General features: G+C 38.3%; 1 protein-coding gene across 3 annotated transcripts in view; it reads left to right on the top strand.

Annotated features, from left to right (window-relative positions):
- Window positions 1-18,912, top strand: part of PRELID2 (PRELI domain containing 2) — a 78,993-nt gene that overhangs the window by 29,343 nt on the left and 30,738 nt on the right. For 2 of the 3 annotated variants that reach the window (XM_065546916.2, XM_065546915.2), the window contains one exon: window positions 9,947-10,052. The exons of the other annotated variant lie outside the window; for it this stretch is intronic. In XM_065546916.2, the coding sequence (XP_065402988.1) occupies window positions 9,947-10,052 (106 nt within the window). The remainder of the gene's footprint in view (window positions 1-9,946; window positions 10,053-18,912) is intronic. 3 annotated transcript variants of the gene reach the window in all.

The raw sequence follows: 18,912 nt of genomic DNA, 5'->3' as shown, positions 1-18,912 counted from the left end.
ATTGCCCCTGAAGACTTTCCAGTGGGACAACATGTGGAGGTTGAAGACAGTGATATTGATGATCATGACCCTGTGTAGTCCTAGGCTAATGTGTGTGTTTTTGTGTTAGTTTTTAACCAAAATATTTTAAAAGTAAAAAAAAAAAGAAAAAAGTTAATAGAATAAGAATATAAAAGAAAATATTTTTGTACAGCTATGCAATATGTTTATGTTTTAAGCTAAGTGTGCTTGCAAGAGTGAAAAAGTTAAAAATGAAAAAGTTTATAAGGTAAAATAATTACAGTAAGCTAAGGTTATTATTGAAAAAAGAAATTTTAGAAATAAATTTAACGTAGCCTAGGTGTACAGTATTTATAAAGTCTACAGCAGTGTACGGTAATATCCTAGACCTTTGCATTTACTCACTACTCACTCACTGACTTATGCAGAGTGACCTCAGTACTACAGGCTCCATCATTCATGGTAAGTGTGTATCATTTTTTAATAAATGGTATATATGTGGTATGTATCTTTTATACTGTACTTTCACTGTGCCTTTTCTATGTCTAGATATGTTTAGATACACAAACATGACTGTGTTGCAGTTGCATACAGTATGCCGTATAGTAAGATGCTGTGCAGGTTTGAAGCCTAGGAGCAATAGACTCTACCATTTAGCCTACGTGTGTAGTAAGCTACACCATCTAGGTTTACGCAAGTATACTCTATGATGTTTGCACAACGATGAAGCTGCCTAATAATGCATTTCTCAGAACATATCTTCATTGTTAGGTGGTACATAATTGTATCTTAGTGGACGCCTGTTGACATTTTTTCTTTCATCCTCCTTTTCCTTTTGAGTTGTTTTGAGTTGTATGTTGGCCCAAGATTCAGTGGGGGAGTTAAAAATGTAGATTCACCTTGGTAATTCTAGTTTTGTATTCCCGGACTGACTCCTGAAAATCGACATTTTTAAAGTTCTTCTGATGAATCTGTTGAGTAGCTAGATTTGGAATCCCTGATATCTAGTAAGTATCCCATGGTCCCAGTGGTAAGCAAACATACAGCTGGCAGCCCTTTTGGAACTTCATTTTTTGTAAAATTCTTGTTAATCTTATAAAGCATGATCAGTTAATATTCTGGCTATCTAGCAAACACTAAACACTCTTCAGTGGAAACACCTGCTGAAAAGTCAAAATTCAGATGAGGGCTCTACTGAATTTATGCAAGAATGATCAATGGAAATAAGGGATGAGGAGGGGAGACTTTAGTGAGTATGATTAGTGTCAAAATTATGTTGCATTTTCTGCTCTTAGGAAACACAGATACCAGTTAAATTTTTTTCTTTTGTTTGGTTAGCTTTTGTAGCTATAGGAAATAAAAAATTTTGGTATTAAAAATTACGATACTTTATTAACCAGGCACTGAGATAATGCAGGATAACCTAAAGATCTCGAGACAATAGAGAGGAACCTGGTGACAATCTAGTCTTAGGGTCTACCTCCTCCATTGGGCAGACAATCAGCACCAGCTGTGAGTGGGATGCATGCACTGTTGGGCCTGATATCCCAAGACAAGCCTCCACCTAAGCTAGTTTACAAACCATTGTGTAGTTTGAAGCTTCGCCATCAACTCGGGATGCCCGTAAACTTTCACTAAATAGACACTTTTCTAGGTAGTAGGGTTGTGGGAAGGGACATGGGATCTGAAGTTAACTGTGTTAATAGTGGCCCTGTCACTTATTTTTGTGTGACCCTAAGTCAGTTTGCCTCTTTGAACCTCAGTTTTTTTAATCTGTAAACTCAGGTTAATATTATATACCTTCTAAGACTGTTGTGAGAATTAACTGAAAGGCATGCATATAAAAAACTTAATACAATGCTTTACCACAATAGGCTCTGAAAATATGTTAACTGTTTTTATTAATAATCACCTCTTTTTTTTTTTTTTGAGACAGAGTCTTGCTATGCTGCCCAGAGTGGAGTACAGTGGTATGATCTCGGCTCACTGCAACCTCCGCCTCCCGGGTTCAAGCAATTTTCCTGCCTCAGCCTCCCAAGTAGCTGGGTTTACAGACATGTGCCACCACACCCAGCTAATGTTTTATATTTTTGGTAGAGACGGGGTTTCATCATGTTGGCCAGGCTGGTCTCGAACTCCTGACCTCATGATCTGCATGCCTCAGCCTCCCAAAGTGCCGGGATTACAGGCGTGAGGCATATTAATAATCAATTCTTAAATACCATGTTTTAAGAGACAGAGCCAGACTGTCCTGAAATATGTACCTGTACTAACCTGCTGGGCCTCTGAGATTCTACCATTTAATTTATTTCTTAGTGTTATGGCATACCCTGTTGATACTCATTGTTAATAATTTAGGTAACAAGCTGTTGGTTTCTGGCATGGGTTAGAAGAACAGCTCAGAGGGAAAGCACTGAGGAGAGGAGGTCAGAGAAGGATGGTAGAGTGTTTGGTTTCACAGTGCAGAGTGTAGGGTAGCAGGGTGAGACAGGAGGCTGGGAAGTTGGGAGGCTTCTGCTTCAGGAGCTTTGAATGTCAGAACTGGGGTGGGGATGGGTTCATTCCCTTCATTGCCGAGTGGTTTATGGTGATTGAGTGCCACCTAGAAGTTAATGAATTGCAGAGTCTTGGAGTTGGCTGGGGCTGGATTTTCACAGTGGTTATTTGACTTCTCAGCCACTGTGCTTTTTTTTTTTTTTTTTTTTTACTTTAAATGGGAATAATAGGGAATAATAATGGTGGTTGTAGTAGAACAGCATTATTGTTACTAGTGTTAGTACTGTTTACTCACATTTGTTGAATGCTTACACATAGTACCTTGAGTGCTGTCCACATGTTGCCCTATTCAACCTTGAGACAATTCATGAAATAGGTATTATTAACCCCATTTTACAGAGAAGAGCAAACTTCACAGAACTTCAGGAACTTACTACATGGGTGGGTAGGCAAGATAAAAGAAGACGTGAATGTAAATGGTCTAATTCCAGGAGCCACACCTTTGTTCCCTGTCTTAAAGATATATATATATATACACACGCACACACATACACACATATATATATATTTTTTGTGAGTGTGTGTGTGATTTTACACGTGTAAATACACACATTCATGTTAAGGCTGAAACTACATAGCACATATTGAGAGCTCTGCAAATTGCATTGGTTTTCTGTGGAGGCAGTTATGTAAATGGGTTCAGACAGACAGCATGGGAGTGACTACATAGTCTGGCATGGTGGAGCAGCAATGAGTCAGGAAGTCTCTGCAGCAGCAGCAGAGCCAGGGAATTGGGCAGGAGTGAGTGGGCCATCTGACTTGAAGACCCTGTGTTTCCTTTGGGACCCCTATTTCTGTGTACTTACAGGAGAATGCTAAAAACATGATTAGAACTGAGATGTCATCACAACAAGAGTATCTGTGGAAACTTTTTTTCCTCCTCAAAGACACTTTAATTAGATTCGCATCATGAAAACAATTAGGCAAGATTTGCCATACCTAACCAGTCAATAATTCAAGGACAGGATCTCATTAAGAGCTTTTGCTTTCCTGGAAACTGCCGTTTTGAGGATTCAGCACTGGTGGCTGTGTGCTCTGGGGATTAATTCCTGATCCATATTTCCCCTGAACTTTTTTATTTTCTCAAATCCAGAAGAAAACAAATTTTTAAATGACTGTATAAGCTGCCCTTCATTTTCACAAAGGTGTTCTGGGATTTGAGTTGTGCTTTCTCTGTAACAGTTCCATTGGGTTCTGTTTCGAATTACACCCACTAAGTGGACAAAGCAAGAGATGGGACTCAGATACAGGTGCTGCTTGAGTGGGTCAGCCTCACTCTCAGATTTTGTAGGTGGCTTATCCCACAGCCAGGTGAAGGTTGTCTTCTGTTGACCTGAGCTGGTGGAACTCCTGAGACATCTGGTTCATTTTCCCTGACACAGGTATTGAGATGTACTATACATTTCTTCCCTTCTTTTGCTTCTTCACTTTCTCTTCCCTACAACTCTTTCCATCTCTTCATTCTTTCCTTTCTAAATGCATTATTGATTTCCTACCATGGGCTAGTCTTTGCAATTGGAATTGAGGATGCAATGAAGAAAAAATAGATACAACCATTTAGAAAAACATTTGGCCTGATCTATTAAAGTTGAAACTGTGCATGTGCTATGGCCCAGGTAATTGACTGCTGGATACTCCAGAGATACTTGTGCACATATATATCTGGATACATTATAAGTGTTTTCATAATAGCACTGTTGATAATAGCCATAAGCTGGGTCCATTCTAAATATCTTCTGTAGAGTGGATAAATAATTTGGAGTATTTTCAATCAGTAGAACACTATGTAGCAATGAAAATGAACAAACAACAACTACATGCAACACTGTGGATGAGTCTCATACACATAAAACTGAGCACATGGGCATTATTCACCCTGCCTTAATAGGCAGTGACATGATAGGTGTGTGCTTAGGAAGTTGGCTTTTGTCAATATGGAATATAGGGAATTCATGCTGGAGACAGGACGCCATTGGGAGGCACTTTGCAATGGTCCTGGAGAGAGATAATTCCATGCCAAGCCAAGGCAGTAGCAGTAGCAAGGAAGAGAGTAACATGGATTGTTGAGGGATGTTACAAGTGAAATAAGCACAATTGGGTGACTTATTGGATGTTTGGATTGATTATAGAGAGGGGACCATCTAACATGTTGCTAAGATTTCTAATCTCATGGACTAGAAAGACAGTTGTCATTCACTGAGAGCAGAGGAAGACTAGGATTTTGAGGTGATAGCTAATGAATCCTCATGACATTAAGCTATGTGACCTTGGGCAAGTTATTTAACATCTCTTTGTCATAGTTTCTTCATGCATAAAAGAGAGAAAATAATTTTCAAAGCATAGCAACCTCAGAAGATAATACAATGTCTGATATAGAATGGACACTGTTACAATACTGAGTTTTGAGGAGTAGGTATGACCCTGAATTTGTAATACCATAAATGTAATGGAGAGTCCTCCCTGTAGGCTTCTCAGAGATGAAAAACAGGTGAAGGAAACCTTGAATCATCCTTTTATGTCTTGCATATGATGAAACACTATGTACTTCAAGTACAGGGTGAGGAGAAAGTCTTAGGACACAGCTACAAAGAAATGAGATTACATAACGTGGGAAAAGGAAAGCCAAGAGGTGATTTAACAAGACTTTGAATGAAGAGGAAGCCAGAAGTTAGCAGGTACCATTGCTGAAAATGGTTTAAAAGGCACAGAGTCATTTATAAAATGCCTTATTTATTTATATAAAAGTGATACTCAGGGTCTTTTTCCTCAATAGACATTTTTTGGCAATTGCCAAAGGAATACGTATTTTTTTAAATAGAAAATTTATAAACCACTAAAAAGAAGAACAAAGCACGTAAATAACATATAGTTCTAATGCCCTAATGTTGTTAGCATGTTAGCTCTGTTCAGTTACTCATCTGTCCGTCCGTCCGTCTGTCCATCCATCCATCCATCCATCTTTTTTTAAAAATGAAGCTGAAATTAAACCATATGTTGTTGTGTAAACTGCTGTGTTTTGCATGGAACTTAAATGGAGATGAATTCTAGTGTGAGGGATTTAGGTTAGCTATTTGTAGTAAGAAGAGTGTCTGATGTGCTTTATCAATGAGTTACTGAGGGAAAGTGCAATATTTTCTTCTCTGGCAGTCTTAAAATATAATAGGATAAACTCTCATCTCATTGATGGCAAGGGCATGACCCTGTTTTACTGCCCTGTTATTCTCTGATATGTGGACAAAACTCGAGAGTGCTTTTCTGAGGACTTACTTCTCCCAAAAGTGGCAGAAAGCAATATTGGTTAGAATATGATGTAAGAGACTTTTATTAATCTCTTACCTACATTTGCCTTCAGGACTGGGGACTGAAGAGTTCATCTCTCCCAAGAGTGTGAGACTGCTCAACTTTTCATTTCTTAATATTAAAATCACTGTAAAATTGTATTCTGACTAATCCAGAATAAAGACGGAAACGATTAGTGTCACCAGGATACAGTTTTACACGAGCAAATCATTTTAAATAGGCTTAAATCTAAGAGGTAAAAACTGCTTAGATGGAAGGTATTTATGTCAGATTGGATGGGATAACTCCTGTGTGTGTGTGTGTGTGTGTGTGTGTGTGTATGTGTGTAAGAGAAGGTGAGGAAAGGGAGAGGGGAGAGGGAGAGAGGAATTCTGAAGGCTTCCTTTTATTGTATGCATGATCTAAATGTAGAGGCTACTGCTATTAGCGAGGTCTAATTAAGAGGTTTTAGTAACCATTTGACCAAAATGACAGTTTGCCGGATCCAGCATTTTCTCAGATTTTTGTTTGTTTGTTTCAGTGCATGTGCTCACCTATGCATGCATATAAACACATGCCAACTATACATACAGGAGACGTGGCTCTCATTTCCTTTCCACAGAGATATAAGGTTGGGAAGATGTATTATGTGTTGAATATTTTTGATTACAAAGAAATTGAATTAATTAATTTAACAAATGCTCATTGAACTCTTTCAGTGTAAGCACTGTGGTGAAAATGGGGGATAGGAAATTGTCTAAAAGCATCAAGGAATGGCAATGAGCGTTTTAGTCAGTGGTGCAGGTGTGACTATTAATCTATACCTGGTACTTAGTGTCCTCAGAAGAGACACCCCCTTTACCTTCAGGGTAAAGCCTAAACTTCTCAGCCTGAGGCCATTTGCAACCTTGTCTTCAATTATCCTTTCAGTCTCATATCCTAACATCTGCCACACCCACCTTATGCTCCAGTCATTCCTGTGGGAAGAATTTATCAAGCCCCATACCATGTACTGGGCAGTTTTAGATAACTTGTGGCTCCTCAGACATGTCTCTTCCTTCATGTCTCCTTACCTGGGTCCTTGTGGTTTTCCTCTGATGGAATGCTTCACCTCCAATTGCTGACACTCTCCCACTTGTCTATTTGTCTTTTCCACTAGCCAGTGAGATCCTGGAGGAGAGAGACCATCTCCTTCTCTGTGGGCCTCTAGCAGTCGGTATGGCACTTAGCATATAGTAGCCATGCAGTCAGTGTGTTGAACAAATGAATGAATGAGGCAAAGTTAAATGTAATCCAAATCTTTAGTGGTGATGAGCTCCCTTAGCTTTTGTTTATTTAGGAAAGTCTTAATTTCTCTTTCATTTTTGAAAGATAGTTTTGCTGGATATAGTATTTTTGTCTTGTAGATTTTCTTTTTTTTTTTTTTTTTAATTTCAGTATTTTTAATATGGCATTCCATTCACTTCTGGCCTGCAAAGTTTCTGCCAAGGAATGTACTGAAAATCTTATAGGAGCTTAATGTGATGAGTTGTTTTTCTCTTACTGCTTTCAAGATTCTCCCTTTTTCTGTGACTTTTGACATTTGATTATAATGTGTCCTGGTGTGAGTCTTTATATATATATATATATATTTTTTTTTTATTTAAGTTCTAGGGTACATGTGCACAGTGTGCAGGTTTGATACATAGGTATACATATGCCATGTTGGTTTGCTGCACCCATCAACTCATCATTTACATTAGGTATTTCTCCTAATGCTATCCCTCCCCCAGGCCCCCACCCCATGACAGGCCCTGGTGTGTGATGTTCCCCACCCTGTGTCCAAGTGATCTCATTGTTCAGTTCCCATCTATGAGTGAGAACATGCGGTGTTTGGTTTTCTGTCCTTGTGATGGTTTGTTGAGAATGATGGTTTCCAGATTCATCCATGTCCCTGCAAAGGACATGAATGCATCCTTTTTTTATGGCTGCATAGTATTCGATGGTGTATATGTGCCACATTTTCTTAATCCAGTCTATCATTGATGGACATTTGGGTTGGTTCCAAGTCTTTGCTTTTGTGAATAGTGCCGCAATAAACATACATGTGCATAGGTCTTTATAGTAGCATGATTTATAATTCTTTGGGTATATACCCAGTAAATGGGATTGCTAGGTCAAATGGTGATTCTAGTTCTAGATCCTTGAGGAATCGCCACACTGTCTGCCACAATGGTTGAACTAATTTGCACAGGTGTGAGTCTTCTTGAATTTATCCTAGTTGAAGTTCATTGAGATTTTTCAATTTATTTGCCAATTTCCTCCCTCAAATTTAGGGAATTTTCAGCCATGATTTCTTCAAATAGGCACTCTGTTTCTTTCTCACTCTCTTCTCATTCTGAGATTCCCATAATGTGGATAATGATCTGTTTGATGCTGTCTTGTAAGTCCCTTAGGCTCTCTTGACTTTTCTTTATTCTTTTTATTTATTTTTTGGTCCATGACTCAATAATTTCAAATAACTTATTTTTAAGTTTGCTGATTCTTTCTTCTGCTTGATCATGTTTGCTATTGAATGAGCCCCTCTAGTGAATTGTTTTTTAGTTCCATTATTCTTCAACTCTGGAATTTCTCCTTGGTTCTCATTTTTCTCATAGTTTCTCTTTGTTGATAGTCTCATTTTGTTCTTGCATTTTATTTTTTCTTAATTCCTTTAGTTGTCTATTTTAGTTCATGGAGAATTTTAAGATGCTTATTTCAAGTTCTTTGTGAGGTAATTCATAGATCTCTGTTTCTTTAGGGTTGGTTTCTAGAGATTTGTTTTGTTTCTTTGATTGGGCCATGTTTACTTGTTTCTTTGCATGCATTGTGATCTTTTGTTGAGGTTCGGGTATATGAAAAAACAGCCACTTCTCCCAGTCTTATGGACTGGCTTCATATAGGAAAGACCTTCACTGATGAACCTAGCTTGAGATTCTGGGGGCCTCTCAAACCTTTTCGGGGGATGCAGCTTCTCTGGGCTTGTGGGTAATTTCCCAGTCAGAGAGGACTGCCCCTGTTCTCAAGAGCCAATGATCTTTTGTTACCCTTGGTGTCCGTCTGAGGTACTGCAGTCTCTCTAGTGTAACAAGCCACCATGCTTGCTTTTGAAAGTATATTGCCATTTCCTTTAGCACTCTGAGTCATGCCCCTCTTAAAGACGGAATGTTGGATGCACAGTTAGCACTTTTCTATCCCTTCTGAGGGAGAAGCCAGAAGCTGGGAATTTTTTCTTGATTGCGTTACACTATGCTAGGTGGGAGGGAGCTATCATAGGTAAAAGTAACAAAGTGTCTTATCCGCTTGGATGTGGCTCTTCTTGGCTTTGCACTCACCTGGGGTGCTGCTAATTCTTGAGGGAGTTCTCATAAAGGCAATTTGGTTTGTATATTGTTCTTAAGTCATTATCTCTGGGGGTAATGAGGGCTTGGGACTTCCTATTCAGCCATCTTACTTCTATCACTCAAGTGTAATCTAGATCCCTGTTTTATGACATGAAGATAATTTATATTGATATAATTTTGGTAATTAAAATTGGTAGAGATGGTGACATATCTCTTCTGTCTCACCCCCTTCTCCAATCGAGGATTGAAAAAGTCATTCCCGGCTTCTGGTTTTCTAATCTTGTCTCTATCTGACTCTATTTAGTAATAGTAGCTAACATTTAATAAATACTTATGTGTCAGGAACTCTTCATATTCCTGTGATGTGTGATAAGTCATTTACTTGTCACAATAGTTGTAAAAGAAAGATACTATGGTCGTTCCCATTTTACATGTGAGGAAACCAAGTTATAGAGAGTCGAAATTATTTACCTAAGGTCCTATCATTGATAATTACCTCAGACTCAATTTTAACAAGAGATTTTGCAGCATGAGATGAATATTCTTTAATTTGAATAAGACTGTTGTTAGTATTATATAAACTATAAATTACTTTAAACAAAATCTTCTTAGGCAGTTGTTGAATTATTATGGATATTATTTTGTATTGATTATAAGTGGTAATTATGCAGCTAGAAATGTCTGTCGTTTACATATCCAAGCATAGAATGACATCGAAGATGTGTTTTTTGTTTTTTGTTTTTTTGCAGGACAGAGTTCATTCAAAGAGGCAGGATTTCAGTCACAGGAGCTGGATTTCTCAACTGCATTTTAGAAACTTTTGCCAGCACATTCTTAAGACAGGGAGCCCAGAAGGTAACTTTATTTCTGCTTTGAACCAACATTAATTTTAAAAAACAATAGGAGTTCCAATAGGGTTATTGAATAAGACTCATGAACAGACATAATGAGAAAAACATATAGTTAATAAACAAATATATGCAAAAATAATTACTCTCAAAATTATTACATAAATTCAAATCAAAGTAAAACTAAAGTGCCATTTATGGCTCATTAAATTAAAAATATGCCAATGAAGAGTATGTGAAAATTTGGAGCATACTTATAATCTAATTAAAAGAAATAATCAGAATGAATAATAATGTATAGTATGATGACAACTATTTAATAAAGATAATGATAGTTAATATTTATTGGGCACTTACTATATACTACTGACTGCTAAAAGCATTTGTATTTATTAACTCATTTAATCCTCACAAACCTTTGCAGAAGCTATTACTGTTGTCTTAATATTATGGTTGAGGAAAATACAGAGACCCCAATTGTCCATTCTTGTAGTTTTCAAACTCTATTCTCAAGGGAGCTTAGCCTTCCATGAAAGTGATTCAGAAGTCATGTTGGAGTTCTAAGGTCCTGTGTGCTCTATTTTAAGTAGAACTGTTCCATTTTAATCTGTCCTCTATGATATTCCATATGACATTTTTTTTTTTTTTTTTTTTTTTTTGAGACGGAGTCTTGCTGTGTCACCCAGGCTGGAGTGCAATGGCCAGATCTCGGCTCACTGCAAGCTCCGCCTCCCGGGTTCACGCCATTCTCCTGCCTCAGCCTCCCGAGTAGCTGGGACTACAGGTACCCGCCACCTCGCCCGGCTAGTTTTTTTTTTTTTTTTGTATTTTTTAGTAGAGACGGGGTTTCACCGTGTTAGCCAGGATGGTCTCGATCTCCTGACCTCGTGATCCACGTGGATCACGAGGTCCATATGACATTTATATCTCCTATTTTCTTGCCTTAATAGCATTATTTTTAAAACTTCATGTCAAAACCCATGGCTTATGCATCTTTATGTGCTTATTGCAGTGCTCAGTATAGAGCAGTTTCTCCAAAGTGTTTTATTATTGTTATTAATTGCAATGATAATTATACTCACTTATTTCCAGATTTTACTCGGGACTCATTTTGTTTTGTGGGATAGAATTAACCGCTGGTATAAAGAACCATTGTTATGACCCTCAGAGACTTCCTAGTAATGGACCCTTGTTTTCATTTTTGCATGTCTAGGTTCAAGAATGAACCTGTACTAGGAGGCGTTCATTTGGGAGGCTGAGGGCGGTGCATGAATATTCAGTACTGTCGTGTACACCATAGACATACTGTCATGATTGATGATGTGTTCTTGCTCCAGTTTGAGGTGGTTCCTGGTGCATATTCAGACTGGTCCAGCCTCTTTAAACTTGAACTTGAAGGGAGTAGTTGAACTTCCAGAAGATGTTATGTCACCTTCACTCACTCAGACATTATTGCACATTTTCCTGCTATATTGCAATTTATGCATTTGTAAAAACTCCCATGTTCTACAGCATTGCACTCTAAAAATAGTGGAACTGATGAGAAAAGTAATTTCATTGCCATGTTTCTTACTGAGTTGACTTCTTGTGCATCCTTTAAACTCTGTATGATAATAATAGTAATAATAAATTGAATTTTTTAATAATACAGATATATTAACTAGAAGAATGGGATTTTTTTGAGAGAGAGGGATAACATTTAGCTGAAGTAGGGTTCAAAGTTCATGTTCCCTATCATCAAATTGATTGCAAATGTTCATTTATAAAAACCATTCTTGTAGGCCATATAAAAACAGGTGGTGGGCTGGATTTGGCTTGTAGGGTATAGCTAACCCCTACTTCAGATAAATATTATTTCATTAACTAAAGTGGGTCTGTATTTGACGCATCAGTTAATCAGATGAACCTAATAATGACTTTTAATTGCACAGTGGTTATGTACATTCTGATCCTCTGAGATACATAGAGTGAAATTTTTTTCCCCATTTTATTAATGAGAAATGACTTGAAAGATAAGCATACACGATATGTGGTAACTGCTTTCCCTGCTTCCTTCCTCTTACAAATATATATTGAGCACCTGCTTTGCACTAGGCACTGCGTTAAGTGTGGGCTAAATGTGTTTCTTCAAGGTCACAGAACTAGCAAAGCGTGGAGTCTGGACTCAAATCCACATCTTTTGTCAAGAAGAGTTCCCTCTTGCCACTTTACTATGCAGCCCTCAGATGAATGAGGTGAAATCCTTGCCTACCTAGCATCACAAACTTCACTTATACTTTTGTTCATTAGATGAATTTGTGTTGTGGTTACTCCCTTTGGATCTTGTTAGGTCTATTTGGTTGCAAGTAACAGAAACCACTTCAGGCTAGCTCATTGTAAGTGTATAAGGGTGGTGAGGCTGGCAGGCTTCAGAAAGGTCTTTACTGGGAACTGAACACTGCCAGGAACCCAAGTGATATTCCTTCTTCAGCTCTTGTCTGTAAGACTATATGTCTGTTTTATTCCACTCTTTTTGTGTAGTCTGGTTTTCTCTGCTCCCCAGGCCATATAATGGAACATGGGCCTCCACTGTCAAGCATACATATTATATATTGATAGAATTCTCACTAATAATAAAATAGCTTATTTTTTTTCTTTATTAATTCTTTAGGAAGGACTCTCATTGGCCTCCCATAGCTCAGGCACCACCAGGAAGATGGAAGTCAGGTTGTCCAGTTATGGCTCATCCTCTGCCATGACCACATGGACCAGGGTTAGGGGGACACTTCTCAGGGGAAGGGGTTGTGGGGCGGATATATACTCCCCAACATTTCTAGCATGATCCCACATTTGATTCTATGTTCCTTGATGGCAGAGAGGTGGTTTTATTCACCTTAATTCTTATTCCCTCCTCCCAACCTGTAGTACCTTGAACAGAATTCCATCCATTCGTGTGGGAATGAGTAGAAAGGAAATGCCCAGGGAGGTTCACAGTTGGTTTCTGATGAATATTATCTGGAAATAATTAGGTGACTTCAACTTCTTAAAGTGATTCCTTTTTATTCTCATTTATTATGCTCAGAAGTAAGAATATATTTTTCCTGCTAGCTTTTGCCTTTTCTGACTTACTTTTTCTTTTTGAAGAGCCCACGTTTAATTAGCTTTTTGATTTTAGGAGCCATTTATGCTTAAGTGTCTTTTTTCTTTTATCCAAGTGGTCATGTTTTCCAGTATCAGCCTGACTTCCTGATAAACCCTCACAGCTGAGCCTGCATAAATGGTTTCTGTGGAAGTCACCGTAAGAGTGTTTTAGGTGACTTTATTTTCACTTTAGGACTTATCCCTGAGTCTGTTGAGTAGTGGTAATGATGGGATCTGATATCTATTTTTTCCAGAAAAATCAAAACTAGGTACTCACAAACTTTTTATTTTTATGTTTGTAAATTAAAAGCTGGCTTTAGCTATGGATCCCCAAGCTGAGGTCATACGTATTCTGTGCCTCTGAGGACTGGCTCAATTGCTTTTTTCTCCCTTCGCCACTCTTAAAGGGAGGTAACTTGGAATTTGGGAGCCTTTGTGTCACAAATGCTGACTTTTCACACACCAGTCAGACCCCTCCTTCCTCCTGGAGTGGAAATCTGTGGGCAGGAGAACTGGGATTTCCCTTTGGCAGTCAAGTTGACAGATGTATCCTTGAAACAGAAGTGGTTCTGAACTTACAGCCCTCTGGACTCGCTCTCCTCACCTTTGTGACCCAGCACAAATCACTCTGGCCCTCCCTATTGTCAGCTTAATTATCTGCAAAATGGGGATTTTAATGTGTTCCCACAGATACATGTGAAACTAAGTTTGATAGCTTTCTGTAAGTTGGTAAACACAGGACAAATATACAAAATATGTTTTAGTTTTCAAGAATTAAAACTCACTGCCACATACTTCTTTAACATATTTTCTTTTTATGGTTATATATTTTTTATCCCCCTCAAATTCATGTAAACATATATAGGCTAGACAACTAGATTTTAAGTTTAACTCTACCAGCACTTTTTGAGTGTCACCTATGTGCCAGGCATTGGGTAGAATGCTGGAGACACAAGTAAGAATTAAGACGTAATTCTTAAGATAGAGATTGTGCCTTAAGCAGCTTTACTTCTGGGACATCTAGCTCAGGGCAGAAAGCAGGACAGACAATGAATAAACATCTGCTGATGCAGAAAATTTATCGAGCCTTGCTTGGTGTTCAGTGCCAGCACTGTGATCACTGCTGAGAAGCATATTAAAATAACAGCTAGTGCTTATAAGAGCTTAGTAGATGCCAAGCACTGTCCTTGGCATGCATTACCTTATCTGATTTTCTGGACAACATAATGAGATAGGAATTGTTATTTTCATTTTATGCATAGGGAAACTGAGGTCCCAAATGGCAAAGCAGTTTTCTCAAGGTCACAGGATTAGTAAGTGGTGAACCTGAGATTTGAACCCAAGCCTGTCTGACCCCAGAGTGCTCTTGATCTCTGCAGCACAGAGCTGCATCCATGATCAATGCACTTAAGCTACCTGCGTGGGGCAAGCTGTGTGTTCTTGATATAACCAGAGTAAGGCAATGTGATGCACAGTAACGACGGAGGAATGCAAGCGTAGGGAGCTCAGTTACAAGAGAGGAACTTGGAATGGGCCAGAGGAATGGGGCCATGCTACTTGAAACGGCCTTTGAGGGGCAAGTGAATGTCTTCCCTTCTGTTCGGAGGCCCCAGCATCTATCGTCCACACTACAGCTGGCCTGAACTCCATGCAGCTCAACACTCTCAACAGTGCCATGCAGGTTGAGAGTATGTTAGCTGACGTTTCTCCCATTTTTATTGTAATGACATATCCTCTTTTCTGCTTTTTTATGTACTGCAGATTTATGAAAATACTTTTGTATTAAAAAATAGTATTAAAAATTTGTTTTTCATTGTGGCAAAATATACATAGCAAAAAAATTTACCATTTTAACAATTTTTAAGTGTACAGTTCAGTGGCACTAAGTACATTCACATGTACTTAATGTGATGGTGATGCAGCTGTCACCATCATCTGTCTCCAGAACTTTGTTCCTCTTCCCAAACAGGAGCTCCTTAGCTGTTAAACAATCACTTCCCATCCCATTCACCTCCTAGCCCCTGACAACCACCATTCTACTTTTTGTCTCTATGAACTTGGCTAGTTTAGTTATGTCATATAAGTGGACTAATACAGTATTTGTCTTTTTGTGACTGGTGTTATTTTACTTAGCATATGTTTTCAACGTTCATCTGTATTGTAGCATGTGTCAGAATTACCTTTCTTTTTAAGGCTAATATTTCATTGTTTGTATATATCACATTTTGTTTGTCTAGTCATCTGATATGATTTGGCTATATGTTCCCACCCAAATCTTACCTTGAATTGTAATAATCCCCATGTGTCAAGCACGGGGATCAGGTGGAGATAACTGAATCATGGGGGCTGTTTCCCCCATACTATTCTCATGGTGGTGGATAAGTCTCGTGAGATCTGATGGTTTTATAAATGGGAGTTCCCCTTCACAAGCTCTCTTGCCTGCTGCCATGTAAGACATGACTTGCTCCTCATTCACCTTCTGCCATGATTTTGAGGCCTCCCTAGCCATGTGGAACTGTGAGTCAATTAAACCTCTTTTCTTTATAAATTACCCAGTCTCAGGTATGTCTTTATTAGCAGTGTGAAAACAGACATAATCCATTGGTGGATTCTTTTTTTTTTTTTTTTTTATTATTATACTTTAAGTTCTAGGGTACATGTGCATAACGTGCAGGTTTGTTACATATGTATACTTGTGCCATGTTGCTGTGCTGCACCCATCAACTCGTCAGCACCCAACAACTCGTCATTTATATCAGGTATAACTCCCAATGCAATCCCTCCCCCCTCCCCCCTCCCCATGATAGGCCCCAGTGTGTGATGTCCCCCTTCCCGAGTCCAAGTGATCTCATTGTTCAGTTTCCACCTATGAGTGAGAACATGCGGTGTTTGGTTTTCTGTTCTTGTGATAGTTTGCTAAGAATGATGGTTTCCAGCTGCATCCATGTCCCTACAAAGGACACAAACTCATCCTTTTTTATGGCTGCATAGTATTCCATGGTGTATATGTGCCACATTTTCTTAATCCAGTGTGTCACTGATGGACATTTGGGTTGATTCCAAGTCTTTGCTATTGTGAATAGTGCTGCAATGAACATACGTGTGCATGTGTTTTTATAGCAGCAAGATTTATAATCCTTTGGGTATATCCCCAGTAATGGGATGGCTGGGTCATATGGTACATCTAGTTCTAGACCCTTGAGGAATCGCCATACTGTTTTCCATAATGGTTGAACTAGTTTACAATCCCACCAACAGTGTAAAAGTGTTCCTATTTCTCCACATCCTCTCCAGCACCTGTTGTTTCCTGACTTTTTAATGATCGCCATTCTAACTGGTGTGAGATGGTATCTCATTGTGGTTTTGATTTGCATTTCTCTGATGACTGGTGATAATGCACATTCTTTCATGTGTCTGTTGGCTATATGAATGTCTTCTTTTGAGAAATGTCTGTTCATATCCTTTGCCCACTTTTTGATGGGGTTGTTTGTTTTTTTCTTGTAAATTTGTTTGAGTTCTTTGTAGGTTCTGGATATTAGCCCTTTGTCAGATGAGTGGATTGCAAAAATTTTCTCCCATTCTGTAGGTTGCCTGTTCACTCTGATGGTAGTTTCTTTTGCTGTGCAGAAGCTCTTTAGTTTAATGAGATCCCATTTGTCAATTTTGGCTTTTGCTGCCATTGCTTTTGGTGTTTTAGACATGAAGTCTTTGCCCATGCCTATGTCCTGAATGGTACTACCTAGGTTTTCCTCTGGGGTTTTTATGGTATTAGGTCTAATATTTAAGTCTCTAATCCATCTTGAATTAATTTTCGTATAAGGAGTAAGGAAAGGATCCAGTTTCAGCTTTCTACTTATGGCTAGCCAATTTTCCCAGCACCATTTATTAAATAGGGAATCCTTTCCCTATTTCTTGTTTCTCTCAGGTTTGTCAAAGATCAGATGGCTGTAGATGTGTGGTATTATTTCTGAGGACTCTGTTCTGTTCCATTGGTCTATATCTCTGTTTTGGTACCAGTACCATGCTGTTTTGGTTACTGTAGCCTTGTAGTAGAGTTTGAAGTCAGGTAGCGTGATGCCTCCAGCTTTGCTCTTTTGACTTAAGATTGTCTTGGAGATGCGGGCTCTTTTTTGGTTCCATATGAACTTTAAAGCAGTTTTTTCCAATTCTGTGAAGAAACTCATTGGTAGCTTGATGGGGATGGCACTGAATCTATAAATAACCTTGGGCAGTATGGCCATTTTCACGATATTGATTCTTCCTATCCATGAGCATGGTATGTTCTTCCATTTGTTTGTGTCCTCTTTGATTTCACTGAGCAGTGGTTTGTAGTTCTCCTTGAAGAGGTCCTTTACATCCCTTGTAAGTTGGATTCCTAGGTATTTTATTCTCTTTGAAGCAATTGTGAATGGAAGTTCATTCATGATTTGGCTGCCACATGATTATCTCAATAGATACAGAAAAGGCTTTTGACAAAATTCAACAGCCCTTCATGCTAAAAACGCTCAATAAATTCGGTATTGATGGAACGTACCTCAAAATAATAAGAGCTATTTATGACAAACCCACAGCCAATATCATACTGAATGGGCAAAAACTGGAAAAATTCCCTTTGAAAACTGGCACAAGACAGGGATGCCCTCTCTCACCACTCCTATTCAACATAGTGTTGGAAGTTCTGGCTAGGGCAATCAGGCAAGAGAAAGAAATCAAGGGTATTCAGTTAGGAAAAGAAGAAGTCAAATTGTCCCTCTTTGCAGATGACATGATTGTATATTTAGAAAACCCCATTGTCTCAGCCCAAAATCTCCTTAAGCTGATAAGAAACTTCAGCAAAGTCTCAGGATACAAAATTAATGTGCAAAAATCACAAGCATTCTTATACACCAGTAACATTGGTGGATTCTTGGGTTGCTTCTGCCTTTTGGCTATTGTGAATAATACTACTATAAACATGGGTGTATAATGTTCCTGCTTTAAATTCTTTTGGGTATATATATATATAGACCCAGAAGTGAAATTGCTGGATTAATTATATGTTTAATATTTTGAGGACCAATTTAAAGGTTTTTAAAATTTTTTAAGTTAATTTTTTGTTTTTAATTGACAAATTATAATTGTATATATTTATGGGATACAATGTGGCATTTTGAGATACACACACACACACACACACACATATAATGTGGAATGATTAATTCAAGCTTACTAAAATATCCATCACCTCACATATTTAACATTTTTTGTGGTGAGATCATTTGGAGTTTACTCTTAGCAATTTTGAAATTTACAATATATGCTTATTAACTGTAGTCAACATGCTATACAATAGATCTCAAAAACTTATTCCTCCTGTCTAACTGAAACTTTATGCCTTTTGGCCAACATCTCCTCATTCTCTCTCACCTCCCCCAGCCTCTGATAACCACCATTCTACTCTCTACTTCTATGAGTTTAACTTTTTTAGATTTTACATATGAGGTATTTGTCCTTCTGTGCCTTATTTCACTTAACATAATATTCTCCAGGTTTATCCATGTTGTCACAAATGACAGAACTTGCTTCTTTTTAAGGCTGACTAGTACTCCACTGTGTACATATACCACATTTTCTTTGTGCATTCATCCATTGTTGAACACTTAGGTTGATTCCATATCTTGGCTATTGTGACTAATGCTGCAGTGAACATGAGGTGCAGCTGTCTCTTTGACATACTGATTCCAAATTCTTTGGATAAATACCCAGAA

This window comes from Macaca fascicularis, chromosome 6 (assembly GCF_037993035.2).
Source record: "Macaca fascicularis isolate 582-1 chromosome 6, T2T-MFA8v1.1".
Lineage (NCBI taxonomy): Eukaryota > Metazoa > Chordata > Mammalia > Primates > Cercopithecidae > Macaca > Macaca fascicularis.
This window is presented reverse-complemented; position numbering and strand designations above follow the sequence as displayed.